At 40.9% G+C, this 18088-nt stretch overlaps 1 protein-coding gene across 1 annotated transcript in view; it reads right to left on the bottom strand.

Moving 5' to 3' along the window:
• BMAL2 (basic helix-loop-helix ARNT like 2) overlaps positions 1–18088 on the bottom strand; it is a 52777-nt gene that overhangs the window by 12114 nt on the left and 22575 nt on the right. The window contains exons 3-7 of the mRNA XM_087814746.1: positions 16456–16613; positions 10123–10202; positions 8590–8682; positions 6331–6448; positions 5123–5266 (exon numbers count right to left, since the gene is read on the bottom strand). Of these exons, the coding sequence (XP_087670872.1) occupies positions 5123–5266; positions 6331–6448; positions 8590–8682; positions 10123–10202; positions 16456–16613 (593 nt within the window). The remainder of the gene's footprint in view (positions 1–5122; positions 5267–6330; positions 6449–8589; positions 8683–10122; positions 10203–16455; positions 16614–18088) is intronic.

Raw genomic sequence — 18088 nt, forward strand, 5'->3', positions numbered from 1 at the left:
TATTATAATGATGGAGATATGTCATTATATATTTGTCTAAGCCCATAAAATGTACAATAGCGAGAGTGAACCCTAAGGTAAACTATGGACTTTGGGTGATTATGATATGTCAATGTAGGTTTCATCCTTGGTAAAAAATATACCATTCTGGTGCAAGATGTTGGTAAGGGGGAAAGCTATGCATGTGTGGGGGCCAAGAATATATGGGAAATCTCTCTACCTCCCTCTCAATTTTGTTGCAAACCTAAAACTGCTCTAAAAATAGTCCTAAAAATAACAAAAAAATTAATGTAACATGTCATAGTAAAAGGGAAGAAAAATACCTTTATCAACTTTCATTATTAACGGAATAGTCTTAAAACAGTCAATTACACTGGCTAATCACTATTGGAAAGAATGACTTAGTAGCAACTATATGCAAAATGTGTATTTCACTTGACATTCTCCCTGGTTAAAGCACAATGCAAAATGATCTCATGAGCGGGAAGTCATCCATGTGGCATACCAGGATTCCACTGTGCAGTTACCTTATCCTGGTCCAGGCATCTGTCTACATGTCTGTCTGCAGGCAGTTCTCAAACACCAGGCACTGCAAGGAAGGGCCGAACTGATTACTAACATATGCCCTTACCATTCCTTAGGCCAAAGAGGCCTCATGCCTTTGGCCCACAGCTCTGGAGTGTCAAGTGAATATGTGGTTCAAGTGCTCGAGCAGATGAAAAGGTCCTTTTTTGAGAAGCCACTTGACTCTCATTGCAGACGTCTGTGTGGCCCAGCTTGATGTGGGAGTGAACCTGTGTGTGGGAAGCCAACCCCTGCTGTGTCTCCACTGCAGAAATCATCTAGAATGGATCTCTTTCATTAATAAGCTTTGTCAATCTAAGAAGCTACTCTAGTAGGTGACATGGCAGAGTGGAAAGAATACAGATGTTAATGCTAGATTTCTGAGTCTGCCACTTTCTATGACTTTAGACAAATTATATAACCTTTTTAGGCTTCAGGTTCCTCATCTGTAAGATGGGGGGGAGGGGTTGCACCATACTGTTCTGCTGATTAAATTAGGACTTGGCATATAGATGTTAAATAATTACTCTTTTTTTTTTTTCTCTCTTTATGTTCCTTCTTTTTTTCAAGTCACAAATAATGGCTTTCATTTCCAAGTGCTTACTAGGAGACAAGCGCTGCATTTGCCACATGTAATCCTAACCATACTCCCATGAGCTATATATTATACCTATTTTATCAGTCTGCTGGGACTACCATAACAAAATGAAACAGGATGGGTCACTTAACCAAGAGAAATTTAATTTTCTCACAGTTCTGGAGGCTAGAAGTCCAGGATCAGGGTGTTGGCAGTTTGGTTTCTCCTGAGGCCTCTCCTTGATTTGCAGACAGAAGATTTCTCCTTATGTCCTCACATGGCCTCTTCTCTGCGTGTGTGCATGCCAGGTGTCTCTCCCTCTTCTTATGAAACACCATTCTTATGACCTTATTTAACCTTAATTACCTCTTTAAAGGCTTATCTCCAAGTACAGTCACATTGGGAGCGAAGGCTTCAACATACGGATTATGGGGAAACAATTCAGTCCATAATCCCATTTTCCATATATTAAGAGGAGCTTGCCTAAGGTTGCACAGTTGTTAAGCAGCAAACCTGACATCTAAACCCTAGTGAACTCAGAGCCCAGGCCGTTTCTTTTCTATTCTGTCCTAAAACCTGACCACTAGCATGGCAGTTGTGAGGCAGAGCTTAGATGAGAACCTGCAACATTGGAGGGACTTAGTATGTCAGTTCCTTTAGCTCATCACAGAATTCAGCTATGAATCAGCTTTAATTGACCATTTGCCAGATATTCTTAAAATATCTCTATTTTTCCAGTAAGATGGTCAATATTTATTTCAAAGGAAAAAGTTTTTCTCTGCCTCTCCTATAAATCTCAAAGTCCTAATAATAAAGAAATCCTTTTAGAAACCACATGGAAGAACCAAAGTTTGATTATTACATTCTTCAGGAATGATGTTTAGATTTTTTTAACCTATGACTATACACATGTGTTTCTGCTTAAGATTCAATATTTACAAGACTGCTTCAGAATACTATAACAGAACCATGCAGTTGCCTATAGGACCTGTGACTTTCCTTTTTATATCTTTGCAAAGGGTTAAAAGACCACACATGGAAAGTATTAAACTTCCAAGATTATCATCAGTGACTGACTTGGGCTCCCATATCTAAGAAAAATCCTCCGAGATGCATATATTCATGTGCTGTCCTAGAATTTCACAAAAAATGAAATGAAAAATCTAAGGTGACACAAAGAAGAAAGAGCCACGCAAGGTAGAGTCCTACCACTGATTTGTGACTTGTAGCTCCATATTTCAAGCCAAACTGGAAAATGTCCATTTAATAGACACACATTTATTTTCAGTAAGTCCCAGATTCCTTTGGTTCCCACTACAGAGCCTTTTCAGATTTACTTTTGAGAATTATGATACAGAAAATTATCCAAGTTGTTTGCTGTCTTAGCCATGGCTCCCATAACAAACTATCACAGACGGGGTGGCTTAAACAACAGATATTTATTTCCTCACAATTTTAGAGGCTGGAATTCTGAGATCAAGATGGCAGCATAATTGAGTTCTGGTGAGGGCTCTTATCCTGGTTTGTAGACAGCTACCAACCAGCTTTATGCTCAGAGTGGAAACTCTCTGGCACACTTTCTTATAAGGGCACTAATCACATCACGAGGGCCCCACTCTCATGACTTCACCTAAACCTAATTATCTCCCAAAGGTCCCATCTCCAAATACCATCATTGGGAGTTAGAGGTTCAACATTAATTTTAGGAGACACAAGTCAGTCCATAGCATTTGTTAAAAACTTCTTGGGTGAAACAAAAACATTATAATGTAGATTAATTCACTGGATTCTTAATTGTTCTCTTGGTTCTGAGATAAATTATGTGGTCCATCAATCAGGAACAAAGAAAAGGAGGATGGTCAGTTATGCCATCAGTAAATGTCTGAATGTCTACTATGTGCCAGGAACCATGGAAAGAAAAACAAATACCTCATTCTAGTGTGAGAGGCAAATATAAAAATATAATTTCAATACAGTGAATATAATCTACTTCAGTGAGGGCAATGGTCGCTTGGCTCCAACCAGACCTCACACAACACAAAACATTCTTCCTCACTATCAGGCTAGGGGGTCTACGAAAGTGTGGAAAGGGCAGCAAATATGACAGATGCTCAGGATTATCAACAAATTACCAAATGTGGGTACCTGGGACTCAAGCCAACCAGAAAGGGAGGGTATGAGGGAAGGTTTCCTGGAAAGATGTTGCCTGTGCTTTAATGGTCCTAGATCTTCCCACAGGCTTGCATTCTCCATTCCTTCCAGCAGGATGGCCTGGTGCTGCTGGTGGTGGTCTGTTTTGGAGATCCGAGTCTAATAAACCTCTAGGGCCATCTGGGTAGGTACTGGAGCCAAAGGCTTGGCAGGTTCAACCTTCTCTTCCATACTGGGTACTTCTCAACTCAGAATCGACTTTCATTATGGTGGAATTTCTTCCCATTTTTGTGCAGCTGGCTCTTTCTCACTATCTCAGATCAAATGTCAGATGAGAGATATTCTCTGAATATTCTAAAGAAACTATTTCTTCCCAGTCCCTGTCCTCACCATCCCATTTTGACTGCATTGTACTTTCTACTACCTAAAATATTTATTAATTTACTTGTCCAATGGCTGCCTCCCACCCCTATGAGGCCCACTAGAGCAATGACCTGTCTGCCTGTTTCCAGTGTATCCTTTGCACTTGGTATGGTGCCCGGCACATAGTAGGGACTAAATAACTGCTGACTGACCAAACTCTATTTAATTAGAGGCTACTGTCAGGTAATGATCTCAAGCTTACTGCTACCACTTTTCCTTACCTATAGCCAATATATAGGGAATGTTTTAGGAATGAGATTACTGCAGAAGCTGTGAGAAAATGAGAAGTTCTCCACCAAGAGAACTTGGGGACAGTCCTGGGCACTGCCGCCCAGCACGTCCCGTCCTCCGCTCCCCTTCCCTGCTCTTTTCTTCTCTTGTGCTCCCAGATACTCCGCTACTGGAGAGAAGAGTCTAAAGCAAAGGTTCTCAAAAAGAACAGAGAGGCTGAGATCAACCCTGTGAGACTGCGAGGTTTAGGGAGCAAAGAGCAAGAAGGTAAGACGGGGAGTAGAGGATGGAACCAGGTTTTACGGAGTAAAATGGTTGCACGGGGCACTAGCCATGCACCAAGGCACAGACGGCCAGAACACTAGCGCTGAATATGGCCATGCGGGAACTGCGCTCTTCCAGGAGCAGGGACAAGCCACCCCGGCAATCTTTAAATCTAAGGGGAGCCCGGCCGGGCATGGCTCAGCAGCTGAGCGTCGACCTGGGATCCAGGCGATGGGGGTCCGATTCCCGGTCAGGGCACATGCCCGGGCTGCGGGCTCGATCCCCAGTCAGGGGCATGCAGGAGGCAGCTGATCAATGACTCTCTCATCACTGATGTTTCTCTCTCTCTCTCCCTCTCCTTTCCTCTCTCTGAAATCAGAGATGTATTTTAAAAAAAGATATATTTTTTTAAAATTTTAAAAATAAATCTAAGGGTAAAATGTGCCACATGGGGTCTACATGGAGTATGACTCCTTGGACCATCCACACAGAAGGAATATTCCTGCCCTTGGAGAGTATTTCCATATTATACGGCCAGGTCCAATGTAAGATTAGTATAAGATTAATCTGCGGAAGACGGGGCAGGAACCCTGAAGTGATGGCAATAATGGTACTTACCTCTGCTCTGCACTGTCCTAAGTTTAGGTGCACTATTGCTAAGTAGTAACAGAATTTCATAACCAAAGTTTTACTTCCATCTCTTCCCACTTGATAGCCCCAAACTGAAATTTCAACAGCACCATTAAAATCTTGGGCAATAAAGAAAATTACTTGATAAATTTGAAAGATATTTCCTTAGGTGCTTTTGGCGTTGAATATTTGCCTTAACCATATACCTCATTTTTACATAAAATATTTAGGACATTAATTTTATTTCCATGCCTTAAATCACTTGACACGTCACAATGGTACCTTTCTTTTTTGGGCTGGGCAAGCACTCGGGCTCTTCTTTGACAGAGATTTTACAACTCTTTATCCGACAGAAAAAGGATCGTCTGGAGCCGGAGCACACACGAGTCCTCGCAGTACGGAAATTACTGTGAACTTGCAAACCAGCTTGCATAGGAGGAAGAGGCAAGAGAATAGGTAGAAAAGAGTATTTTCAAATAATTTTGAAATTTATCTCCTAACGTTTTTCTGATCATCTATTACATTTTTAAAAATAAATTAAAAAAGAGAAATGGTTATTTAAAATAATATCATTGTAAGCCAAGAAGTGAAACATACCAAAAAAAATGTACTTGTCAAGCAATCATATTTTTGATAACTTACAAACTTTCAACTTATTTTTATTTTTTCCCCCAAGGGGTGGAGCATAAGGGTAATTTAAATGAAATAAAAATTAAAGAAAAAAGAAAAAAACCCTCAATTATAATAGTACTCAATGGCATAAAGCATCATTATTTTTATATTATAAATCATTACTTGGTACTAAGTATTTTCAGAGAAGGTAAATATTTTCAGAGAAAATAAAGAATACTGACAACTACCAAGCAAAATTATACAAGGTGTTTCATACTGAATAGACCTAACCCATGAGAGAATAATTATCTCTCAGCATATAGGTGAATAATTAAACTTCAGCCTGGCCAGTGTGGCTCGGTGGTTGAACATCAACCTATGAACCAGGAGGTCACGGTTCAATTCCCGGTGAGGGCACATGCTGGGTGTCAGGCTCGATCCCCAGCAGGGGGCATGCGGGAGGCAGCCAACCAATGACTCTCTCATCATTGATGTTTCTATCTCTCTCTCGCCCTCTCCCTTCCTCTCTGAAATCAATAAAAACATATATTTTTTAAAAACCCAGCAATTTTTTATCTCAAAAGAAACTTTCTTAAGATTTTATTAGCATATGAAAAATAGCGAAAGTGAAGCAATCACACTTTCCTCAAAGCATCTTCCTATGAATACAGTATTTATTTCTATGTGTGTATGAATACAGGCATTCTCTATATACTTATACTGGTTTTTTAAACTCTGAGGTTGGTTATGAAGTTTACTACATAATTCTCCTTTTGATAAAACCATAATTAGCTAACTTCAAAAATACTGTATATCTGTACTTTTAAGTAATAATTATATTTACATGAAATGGTAAGCAAGCTGAGATGAGCACTTACTTTTGGCATCTATTAGCTTCTCTCTTGGCGAAATATCAGAAGAAGACAGTTGTTCCTTTACTTTGGCAACATCCTTTGGATGCAAGAAGTCAAATAAGCTCTGTCCAGTCAAACTAGCCTATTTACAAAGTAGACGTTCATTTCAAATCAGTAGCATAATTTTTCTACATTTCCTCAAACAGACATAATACTTTCTTTTGTTAAAGCTACTTTTAGTTCATCTCAAATATACATCTACTGCACTGTGTGACATTAACTTAGTGTTAAAAGTAGGGTCATGCTTGTAGATAGAAAAAAAATACACACGCACACAGAACCACGACTGGGTACATACAAACACCTAACCACTAATATTCTGTTTACTCTTATTACTCTTAGTAACACCCCCCAATTCATATATGGTACTTCTAAATCATATTATGATTTACTTTAAACTTTATCCTTGGTAAAAGTAAAGTGAGTATATTATAGTATCTTATGGAAGTCACAGAATAGCTGTGATTTTATGGTGCAACTTAGAGATTTACCATACTGTTAAAAAAAATTACCATACTATCGAAAAACAAAATCCAACCTGGGACGCCTCCCACTTCATTCCACTACTCCCAGTATGCAGAGCATTCCTAGGTCTGTGCCTTTGCCCCATGGTCTCATCACCTGGAATTCATTATTCTGTCTCTGCAAACTCAATTCCCTGGCCAATCCAGCCAATCACCTTTGATTTCCAGACTCCCTAGATTCCCTCCCTCAATCTAAAATCTCTTCCTCACCTTCTCTGCACATCTTAAAGCACAGCAGACATTCTACTTTGTATGAGAAGTCCTCCCTGAGCCACCGTGACCACCCCTCTTCTGATCTCCTTTCCTTCCCAAGTAGATATTCCTATAGAAGGTAGAACAAATGGGCCAGATAGTACAAGCAGCCTGAATTGCTTGGCAGTTAGATACCTCATCTTTAAAAAAGCTAGCAATCTGCCCGGCCAGGCGTGGCTCAGTGGTTGAGCATCGACCTAGGATCCAGGAGATCTGGGTTCGATTCCTGGTCAGGGCACATGCCTGGGTTTCTAACTCGATCCCCAGTGGGGGGCCCGCTGGAGGCAGCCGATCAATGACTCTCTCATCACTGACGTTTCTCTCTCTCTCTCTCCCTTCCTCTCTCTGAAATCAATAAAAGATTTTTTTTTTTTTTTTAAAGCTGGCAATTTGATTTATACATCAGTCTATTGCGTGACTGGGTAATATAAATCTACACCGAGAACTCTGCTTTAGAGCAACAGGTTTCTGAATCTGAAAAGTGGACTAGACCCTGTGCTATGGGGATCCCAAAGTCCTCCTGAGCAGTCAATGAGTCTCATGAATGGTCTCTGAAATGCAAAGTCAGTGCTCACTGGGACTGGACTCCATGTCCCTGTTTGGAACTTCAGTGCTACCTTGAATTGTTGATCATCTTAGTGTGTGTGATGTTCTCTATTTCCAACCAGAAGACAGAATGGTCAGGAATTGCCCTGCTTTTATGCCACAGCTATAAGCAACTGCATGATCATTTGGTCCTCCCTTCTGAACGCAGGCTCACAGTATCTTTCTTTGTTATGTAGCTCATTATCTATGGGTGCCTTCTCTCTTAAAATTTCCAAGTTAGGGGGAAAGACAGGCTGAAATTAATGGGAGTTATTTAAGATGAAATCTTTGGGCTATGAGATTTCTAAAAGGAGACCACAGCTGCTAGTTTATTCATGCTGTTGGATTATTTTCAGTGCTGTAGTTTTTGGGTAACTAGTTTAAATTAAATGGTTTTCAGTGATGACGTAAAGCAGTTACACAGCTAGTACATAAAAGATGAATTTCAGAGTTTGTCGCCAAAACTTAGATCAAAAGCGGTTGTGCGATGCATATAACTTAGTAATAAATAATCTCGCTCTTGGAGGAAACAGAGAAGGGCGACTAATATTTTTTAGATGCTCTCGAATATGACAGTTTATTTAATCTTTACATCCTGAGAGAGATATATAATCATCATTTCCACTTTTTACATAAGAGGAAGCTGAGATTCAGGGAAATGAAATAAGTTGCTGAAGGTCAGGATATGAACACTCTTGTTAGAAATGGCAATCCGTACTCCACCCATCTTTCCATCTCTCCTGGAGTTCTAACTTAGCAAACCTACTCCCACAGCCCAATGGAAAAGGCTCGGAGAGAGAGCTTTGAATCTGCTTGTTCAAAAAAACTAAACAGTGTGTGAATAATATCCTGTTTTGCATACCTGATCATAATTAAGTATTTTGGAGACTGACTTAGAAACAAAGAGAATTTTTCCTCTTTCACATCCAACCACAAACAGGAAGCCTTCTGCAGTCTAGGATATAAAAATATAAAAGTAAATTTTTAAAATATCATCTGTCTTTTTCACACACACGCATTTAGTATCTGAGGAAATTATTGTATAAATAAAACAGAGTTGTCATAGATGTAGTAAAATTAATTTTAAGAAATTTTCAGATGTATATAAACAAATTTGTAAAGAACATCAAATCGGGCCCTTGTCTGAATTAATGTTTTTCACATGGAAAGTTCAGCCAGGGAATAGTGAGTTGAAATATTCTGTAATATAAACATTACCTATACCAAATTCCACACTACTGCACACAAAAACTCTGTAAAGATAACAAAATATCAATAAAGTGACTGCCTGTGCATGTGTGGAGATGGAAAGATGTGCAGACTGGGCATCAGGAAGGGGTGAAAATATTTTACTCTATACCTTTTTATACTTTAATAATGATAAGCTTATAAATCAAAACTTAAGTTTTAAGAATTCTAATATATCAGCTACACCCTCTGTAAATCCTGTGAAGCAATCTGTATGGAAATAGATACTTATGGACACATAGGATGAGTCTGGCGCTCCCACATGACATTTCTTAAACTGATGTTCACCAACTGGAAACAAGCATCGGGTGAATTAGGCAAATATGTTCTACAGGGGCAGAACCAGGGTTATATTAAGTTACAGTTAAAAAAATAAAAATTTTGAAAGCTTTCTTGCCAAATATTTTTTGGCAAGAAAGCTTCCAAAGCATATAGTACATTTCACTGTCTTTAAAAATATTTTTGTTATCTGAAAAAAATCCTTTATATTCCTGTTAGGAATATTATACTTAAATTCAGCTGTTCAAATAAAAGGGCTTCTAAAAGGAGAAAAGTTAAAAGAAAAACGGATAAAAAAATATATGAAAAATCTTCTGTGTAATCATACTATGGCTTAAAGCCCAGTAGTCATAGCATAAGATCAAGATACTTCTTACCTCCTGGGGGCAGGATGAGCCAATGGCATGGTCATATTTTCCATGTCAAATAAACCTCTAGACGGGTAAACCTGAAAACCCATGCCAAAGCATTGCCTAAAAACTCATTAAGTAAGCAGTGAGTGGCTAATGGGCAGAGAACAGGATCCTGAAAGAACACGATATAAGACAGATGGCTCTGAAGGAGGTAATAGTGAGGAATAGATCCTACCATATGGGAGCTGAGTGTGTTAGACGAAGGAGCTTAGCATTAAAGACAAGCCTTACTCATATTTTAGAGTGTGCCTAGCTTCCCTCTCTACTCTCCTTAGCCCAGACTAATAAGATATGGTTACTTGCGTAAGTTAAACTTTATTTTAAAGGAAATTCAGTGTACTATAGAGTCCTGTATGTTTGTTTATAACAGAAAGCAAACTGAAGAAAATCTGCCTCCCATTTAACTAAAAATGGAAGGGCAAATACAACTTATACAAATATATTTCTTTACTCACCTTAAGGATTAAGTGTCTGAGCTCATTATCCTGAATAAACGAAGGTCGATAAATATCTCCTGCAAAAGAATTTGTCATACCTAAAAATAAACAAGTCAAAAAGTTACTGAAAATAAGAGTAGGGTTGGAAATGTAGTAGGTGCTCAATAAACATTAGCAATGCTGTCACTGGTGAGGATGGTGATGGTATTTTCCCTTTTAGCACATTCTAAGACCTCTTCTGTATTCCTTTTCTTTCTTTGTTATTACTAGACTAAAAATTCCTGCTTTTATTTTTATTTTTTTACTGTCAACGTATGTTTATTTTCTTTCTTTCTTAAGTTTCTTTATCTTTATTGTTGAAAATATTACAGATGTCCCCTTTTACCCCCACTGATCCCCTCTACCCTGCATCCATCCCACCCCCAGGCCTTCCCCAGACCAGTGTCTGTGTCCATGGGTTATGCTTACAAACTTATAGATTCCTTGATTAATCTCTCGCCACCCACTCCCTCCTCCCCACCTTCCCTCTGAGATCCCTCAGTCTGTTCCATGCTTCTGTCTCTGGATCCATTTTGTTCATCAGTTTATTTTGTTTATTATATTCCACATATAAGTGCGATCATGTGGTACTTGTCTTTCTCTGACTGGCTTATTTCACTTAGCATAAAACTTTTTAGTTCCCTCCATGCTGTACCAAAGGATAAAAGATTCTTCTTCTTTACAGCTGCATAGTATTTCACGGTGTGAATGTGCCACAGCTTGCTTGCTTATTTATTTATTTATTTATTTATTTATTTATTTATTTATTGCCACAGCTTTTTTATCCACTCATCTACTGATGGGCACTTGGGCTGTTTCCAGATCCTGGCTATTGTAAATTGTGCTGCTATGAACATGGAGGGGGGGGGGGCTAAGTTCTTTGTGATTAGTGTTTTGGGTTCCTTAGGATATATTCCTAGGAGTGGGATCACTGGGTCAAAAGGCAGATCCATTTTTAATTTTTTGAGGAAACTCCACACTGCTTACCACAGTGGCTGCCCCAGTCTGCATTCCCACCAGCAGTGCACTAGGGCTCCCCTTTCCCCACACCCTCGCCAGCACATGTCGTTTGTTGCTTTGTTGATGGAGCCATTCTGACAGGTGTGAGGTGATACCTCATTGTGGTTTTAACTTGCATCTCTCTGATGATTAGTGACCTTGAGCATTTTTTCATATCCCTTAGCCATCTGTATGTCCTCTTTGGAGAAGTGTCTATTCAGGTCCTTTGCCCATTTTTTAATTGGATTGTTTGTCTTCCTTTTGTTAAGTTGTATGAGTTCCTTATATATTTTGGATATTACCCTTTTATCAGATGTGTTGTTGGCAAATATGTTCTCCCATACAGTGGGCTCCCTTTTCCTTTTGTTGATGGTTTCTTTTGCTGTGCAGAAGCTTTGTATTTTGATGCAGTCCCATTTGTTTATTTTCTCTTTTGTTTTTCTTGCTGTAGGAGATGTATCAGCAAACATGTTGCTACGAGAGATGTCTGAGATTTTGCTGCCTATGTTTTCCTCTAGGATTTTTATGGTTTCACGTCTTACATTTAAGTCTTTTATCCATTTTGAATTTACTTCTGTGCATGGTGTAAATTGGTGGTCTAGTTTCATTTTTTTGCATGTACCTGCCCAATTTTCCCAACACCATTTATTGAAGAGACTGTCTTTACTCCATTGGATGCTCTTGCCTCCTTTGTCAAATATTAACTGACCATAATGGCTTGCGTCGATTTCTGGGCTCTCTGTTCTGTTCCACTGATCTACATGTCTGTTCTTGTGCCAATACCAGGCTGTTTTGATTACGGTGGCTTTGTAGTATAACTTGATATCTGGTATTGTGATCCCTCCAACTTTGTTCTTTCTCAAGATTGCTGTGGCTATTTGGGGTAAAAAATTCCTGCTTTTAGATTGTAAATTCTTAGAACTACTTATTCCTTTATAGATTCAACTGTGCAGATAGTAAGAGCTGTATATTAAAAACAATCAATACAATATAGCATCTATAACATTATAATACATAACAATATTTAAAAATCTAGTTATTTTTTATAATAGCTTATTAAAACTGATCATATGAATTCCTTGAATGAGATTTTGGAATTCTACATAAATTGCATGGATTCATAGGATTTTGCATGCAACCCCTTACAGATCACATGGAGATTTCTGATAATACACAGAAATATAGACAATATAAATAAAACAATTCATTTTACACCCGTAGCACAGAGCTTACTGCAATAAAATGAAAGTCTCTAAAGCAACTGAAGAGCAGATAAGTTATTATCAGGTCAAAACCAGGATGGCTTGCCCAGCCACTGTGGCTCAGTTGGTTGAGCACGGTCCCAGGCACCAGGAGGTTGCTGGTTCATTTTCCAGTCAGGGTACATGCCAGGGTTGTGGGCTCAATCCCTAGTAGGGGGCATGCAGGAGACAGCCAATCAATGTTTCTCTCTCTCCCTCCCTTCTTCTCTCTGAAATCAATAAAAACATATTCTGTCCAGCTGGCATGACTCAGCAGTTGAGCGTCAACCTATGACTCAGCAGTTGAGCGTCAACCTATGATCCAGGAGATCATGGTTCAGTTCCAGGTCAGGGCACATGCCTGGGTTGCGGGATTGATCCCCAGTGAGGGAGTGCAGGAGGCAGCTGATCAATGACGACTCTCTCATCATTGATATTTCTCTCTCTCTCTCTGTCTCTCTCTCTTTCTTTCTCTCTCTCTCTCCCTTCCTCTCTCTCTGAAATCAATAAAGACATATTTAAAAATAAAATAAATAAAAAACATATTTTAAAAAAACAAACAAAAAAACCCCAACAGGATGCCTTGAGGGCATCCACCAACTTTGACACATGGCCAGAAGGGGGCGCATGAGACAGTCCACCAAGCTAAGGTGCACTGTTCTCAGATAACTCTGGGCAAGAGTGATTCAGAGGTAAATCAATTTTCCCTCTTTTATACTTCCCAGCCTCCTTAACTTCAACCCCTCCTCCTGAGGACTGCAAGGAAAGTTGCTTTTGCAAGAGAAATTTTAACCACAAATTGACTCTTGGACAGGTTTACAGCCCAAACCCACCAATTACCTAAGTGGTGGGGGTAAAAACGAAGCCAGAAAATAAAAAAACACACCTCATGGTATGATTTGGTAAAGTTTTTTCAGACTGGTAGCACCTCTAAGAGTCTGGCATAAGCAAAAGAAAATCTCTTTTGGAATCTACCTTCTAGATAGGCCTCAAAGAATTCCCTAAATGATTTCTTGTTGTTACTGCTACACAGCAGCAAGCACTGAGAAAGGGCTAAAAGACTCAGACTGCGTGCTATGCCAGGGTACAGCAGTGTCAACCTGAGCAAGGCAGTGACATTTGCAGGTCTGGTCCGAAGCAAGGTTGGGAGAAGCATGCCAGGGAAACGCTGAGAGTGTAAACCAGGCAGGATGGGCCCCGACTAGGGGAGTGAGTGAGGACACACTAAGGAGAAAAGAGGGCAGTAAGCGCAGAGCTGGAGCCAGGGGAGGCGAGCCAGTAACTGCACGCTCTGACATGCTGTACGCCCGCCACGGGCGGATGGGTAACAAATCCGACTGACTTCTGATGGCAAAAACAAGGAAACAAGCCACTTTTGTTACAGTGCTCATCAGGTTAAAAAAAAAAAATCAATGACAATAATGATCATTATAATAATAATCATTACATTGATAATAATGATCAGAATGACAACTATTTCTCCTCCTCTTACCACCACCTCCATCATTAGCAAACACTGTGCTCACCTTTTATATGCATTGTTCTTTACCCTTAACAACAACCCTATTAGGCCAATGCATTATGCCTATTTTACAGATATGGAAGTTGAGTATCAGAATGTTAAGTCACATAGCTATTAAGTCAGGGAGCCAGGATTTGAACCCAGGACCCACAGGCACGCACTACTGTCCCGGGTATTACGAGCATATACACAGAACGCGCACAGGTTCTCCAAAAGCACGTGCTGCAAGCAGGGCTACTCCAGCTGTGGTCTGCAGACCAATGCCATCAGTCAACTGTCATGAGAGGAGTACAGAAATTAATAAGCATTAAGACACTATTATAGAAATGTAACCAAGTGGCATCCCACCCATGAAAATTTTTCCAGTAACCAACTGTATTATATTTTTACAAGGGATAGGGGTGGGGAACTCTTGACCTTCACCCAGATAGTTTGAGAAGCACTGCTGCAGAGTGTAGTAAAGGCAAAAAAACACAAAAATCATTTCACCACACGCAGCCCTCTGATGATCCGACGTCTCGGGGTGAGTTGGGGGTACACTCTGTCAAGTGCACTGGAATGCAGACAACTGCTTTAAGTCCTCTCACTGGTGGCAGCACTCACTACAGGGTCTGCTCAGGACGTGTGATGAGCACTTGACATCTTCACTTTGGCTCAGAAAGGCCAATGGCAAAATCTATGCCCTGTTCCAAGAAATTCTCTCTGGGTGTAGACAGTGTCTCCTCCCTACTCTCCTCTCACTCATATCTCCACTGCAACATGTATCCCAGAGGTTTTACTGATCTCTTCCTGGGTCCATCTCCCTCAACCAGCTGTGAACCCCTTGAGTGCAGAGATCTTGCCTCATTCAATTTTATATCCCCAGCATAGAACAGGAGCCTTGTAGATGGTTCAGTCCATGCTGGTTGAATTAGCTGATTGACTCATGGCTTCTCCCTTAGGTCTTCCTCTCTCAGGACATTGCAAATGTGAAAATTATTGGGTAATTTTAGCTTTGCAACCAAGTGACCTCAGTTGAGCCTGCCAATGTTCACTGCTAAAAGATTTAAGGGTAATACTGCATGCAACTGACGCAAGACCTAGTAGTAAGTAAAAGAGAATGGTATTTATCTCATTTCACAATAGACTTATGAAAATAAGACCACCAATCACGCTCCCCACAGGAAGCCTGCCAGGCAGTATTGGAAACTTGAGCTGCTCTGCTGGGCGCTGAAGGGATCAAGGGATGCGCTTCCTTTCCCCCACTGCCTCCTCTCCAGATCCGCACGGAGTCAGCAGGTTGGAGAGCACATGCCACATGCCATTTTTCTACCATATGTGGAGATCTAAGGAAGATGATTTAAAGTATCTATTTTTACAACTTGCAGAAGTTACTATTAAACAGGCCTTTAATAGCTGTCTGTGATTTTACTTCCTAATTTGTATATGCTTCCCCCTCCCCTACCTCTTTCAATGCGAACGGATTTGCCAGCATGTTTTTGTTCCTTACGAAAAAAGATCCTCTTAGTCTGGGCTCCAATCTGCACTGGCAGTCCAGGTGAACACTGCTCTCGTCGAAGCCGCTTTAGCTCGACCTGGCCGAGTCCCTCTATTCTGACCATCTAACTTCCTTTTCCCTGACACAGATTCTTCCTTTCCTGGCATGCAATGTAGGAGGACAGAGATCTAAATAAGACCCTTGGTCATCCTTTGCTTATTCTTTTTTTATACTTTTTGGGGGCTCATAATTTTACTATAATCTTTTAGATCTTTACAATTCTGAGTTTTCAGAGTCTCCTCTGTGGCCAGCAGCTCACTCCTCTGCCAGGTCTTCTTAATATCAATTTATGTCATTAACATTCCCGTATCTAAAACTCAATTCTATTTCCACCATAGGGCCTCCCACGTTGGACTGGGGTTACTCCCAAACCAGATGTTATTTTGACTACACACACACACACACACACACACACACACACTTTGAGTTAAAATTCAAGCTCAAGTTGGGGAACTGCTCAGGTCAGAAATGACCATGCATACCCAAGGAGCAAGAGCTATGGACCACCTTCATCCAATGTCTAATACATGTGAGAATCCCTTAGAAGAGTAAGGTGTGATGCGTTTTAAGGTACTACTACTTATAAATCTGAATGAAGTTTTAATGGAAACTGGCTGAATTTGAGGAGATTTTCTAAGAATGAAAATCTGCCAATAACTTAAAATTATAATAATTAACCCTACATTTCAGAACTTCTAAAATACTGAGAGTTTTACATGGCAGGCATTACTATCTTCATATTATACATGGGAAAACAAGTAGAAACGTAAAGACTTCTCAAGTTCACACATAGTAAGCTTAAGATAAACCTTTCAGTTGAACCAAGTTTCCTGACATCCAAATCAGCATTCCCTCCGCATACAGAATATGAACCAGCATCACATCAATGCCCCTAAAGCTGAAAGACACCTTTGTATAGCATCTCAATAGCCAATGACAAGCCAAACCAATCAAAAACCTCGACGACAGGGAGGATGTCACACAGCCAGGTGGCAGGCCATCGTCAAACTCACCCTTTAAAGACTTCAAGTGCTGAACGGCCATTCTTAAAACGGTCAGTTTGTCCAGCTTCCGGGCCACGGGCTTGCACTGGGGGATCATTGCAGACAGCTCTTCAATCAGGTTATTCATTTTATCTCTCCTCCGCTTTTCGGTTTGGCTGTGAGCTTCTCTAAGAAGGAAAAAGAAGCTCCTTTACCATTTCACTCTCAGCAGCCCGCCGTGACCGAGGCACTGCCGGAGCGGCGCGGAGGGAGGCCCGCACTGCCTTCCCACCCGCGGCCTGCAGGTGCTGCCAGGGACCAGGGACCAGGGACCAGGGACCGGGAAGGAGCTGCTGGGGACAGGCAGAGCGCTTGTAAAGCTCAGGGTGCTTTCACCGCACCCACCGCCCTTGGTCCCTCCTTACCCTCCCTTATTTCCTGAAACCCTCAAGAACTCAGGCGTCTGTCCGAGCGCCAGTGGGCGGTGTTCTTGCTTCCTCCAGCCTTAGAGAAGAGATGGGGGCCTTCTATTCAAAGCTCACGCCTCTGTGGTATTTGCTTAAACTACCAGCGTCTTAACCTCATTCTCTCATAGCTCCTTCTCATGGGTCTACAAATGTGCTCCTCTTCCCTCCCTTCCCTAGTTCCAGGCTTGCCTCCTTGCTACTGTCTGCTCAGCCAGCTTCCTGAAAGTGCGCAGTCTCCACGCACTCTCTCATCTCCCGGGCACTTCTCCATCTATTAAAAGTGAACCTTCCACAATCCCCGCTCCACTGAAACTGTCTAGCAAGGGTCATCCTTACCTTGTGCAATCCCTTGGATTTGACACTGCTGACATTCCTTTCTTCCCTGGCTCCTGCGACCTCTCCTGCTTGGCTCAGTCCCCTTAGTCTCTTTACTCTGCTCTTCCTCTATCCTTAAACACTGGTGTCTCCCAAGATTTCCTATTTGGCACCACTCTTTCCTCACCCTATAGCTTCACCCTAAGAGATCTCATTCCCTCAAAAGGCCTCACAACTACGCATAAGCTACTTACTTACCATTAAATCCCTATACTTTACCCAGTTCCTGACTTTTGGAACTAGAATTATGCACCTTACTGATTCCCAAATATCCTAAAACTCAAGAAATCCTAAACTGAATGCATTCTCTGCAATTTACCCCATTTTAATTCTCCTTCCTCCACTAGCTCTTCTTTCTATAGGGTTTATCTTGGTTGGTGAAGCCACTAGACTCATTCTAGACTTTTCATCATGAAGCACCAAATAACCACAAACTCCTGTAGATTCCAGTTTTTAAAATATTTCTTAAATATGCCTTTTCTCCACCCACCCTGTCCCTCATGATAGCTCGTTGTACTAACCCAAAAAGCCTTTTAAACTCATGTTCCTTCTTCTAGTGTCTTCCCCTTCTAGTGTATCCTACCCACTACTTCCAGAATTATTGCTCTATAATAAGTCAAAACATCTAATCCCATTGCATAAAACTGCCAAAATGCATTTCCACTACCCAAGAGGAATGGCCAAACTCTCTAATAACACCCCAAATTTCTCCATCCCCTGGCTCGTCCCGTCGCCTCCAGTTTCGCCTCCCCATGTCTTTTCCCTACAGCTCCAAATGTTACACAGCAGCAATACCAAACAACTTGCTAGTCCTCAAACAT

This window comes from Miniopterus natalensis, chromosome 2 (assembly GCF_054644295.1).
Source record: "Miniopterus natalensis isolate mMinNat1 chromosome 2, mMinNat1.hap1, whole genome shotgun sequence".
NCBI lineage: Eukaryota > Metazoa > Chordata > Mammalia > Chiroptera > Miniopteridae > Miniopterus > Miniopterus natalensis.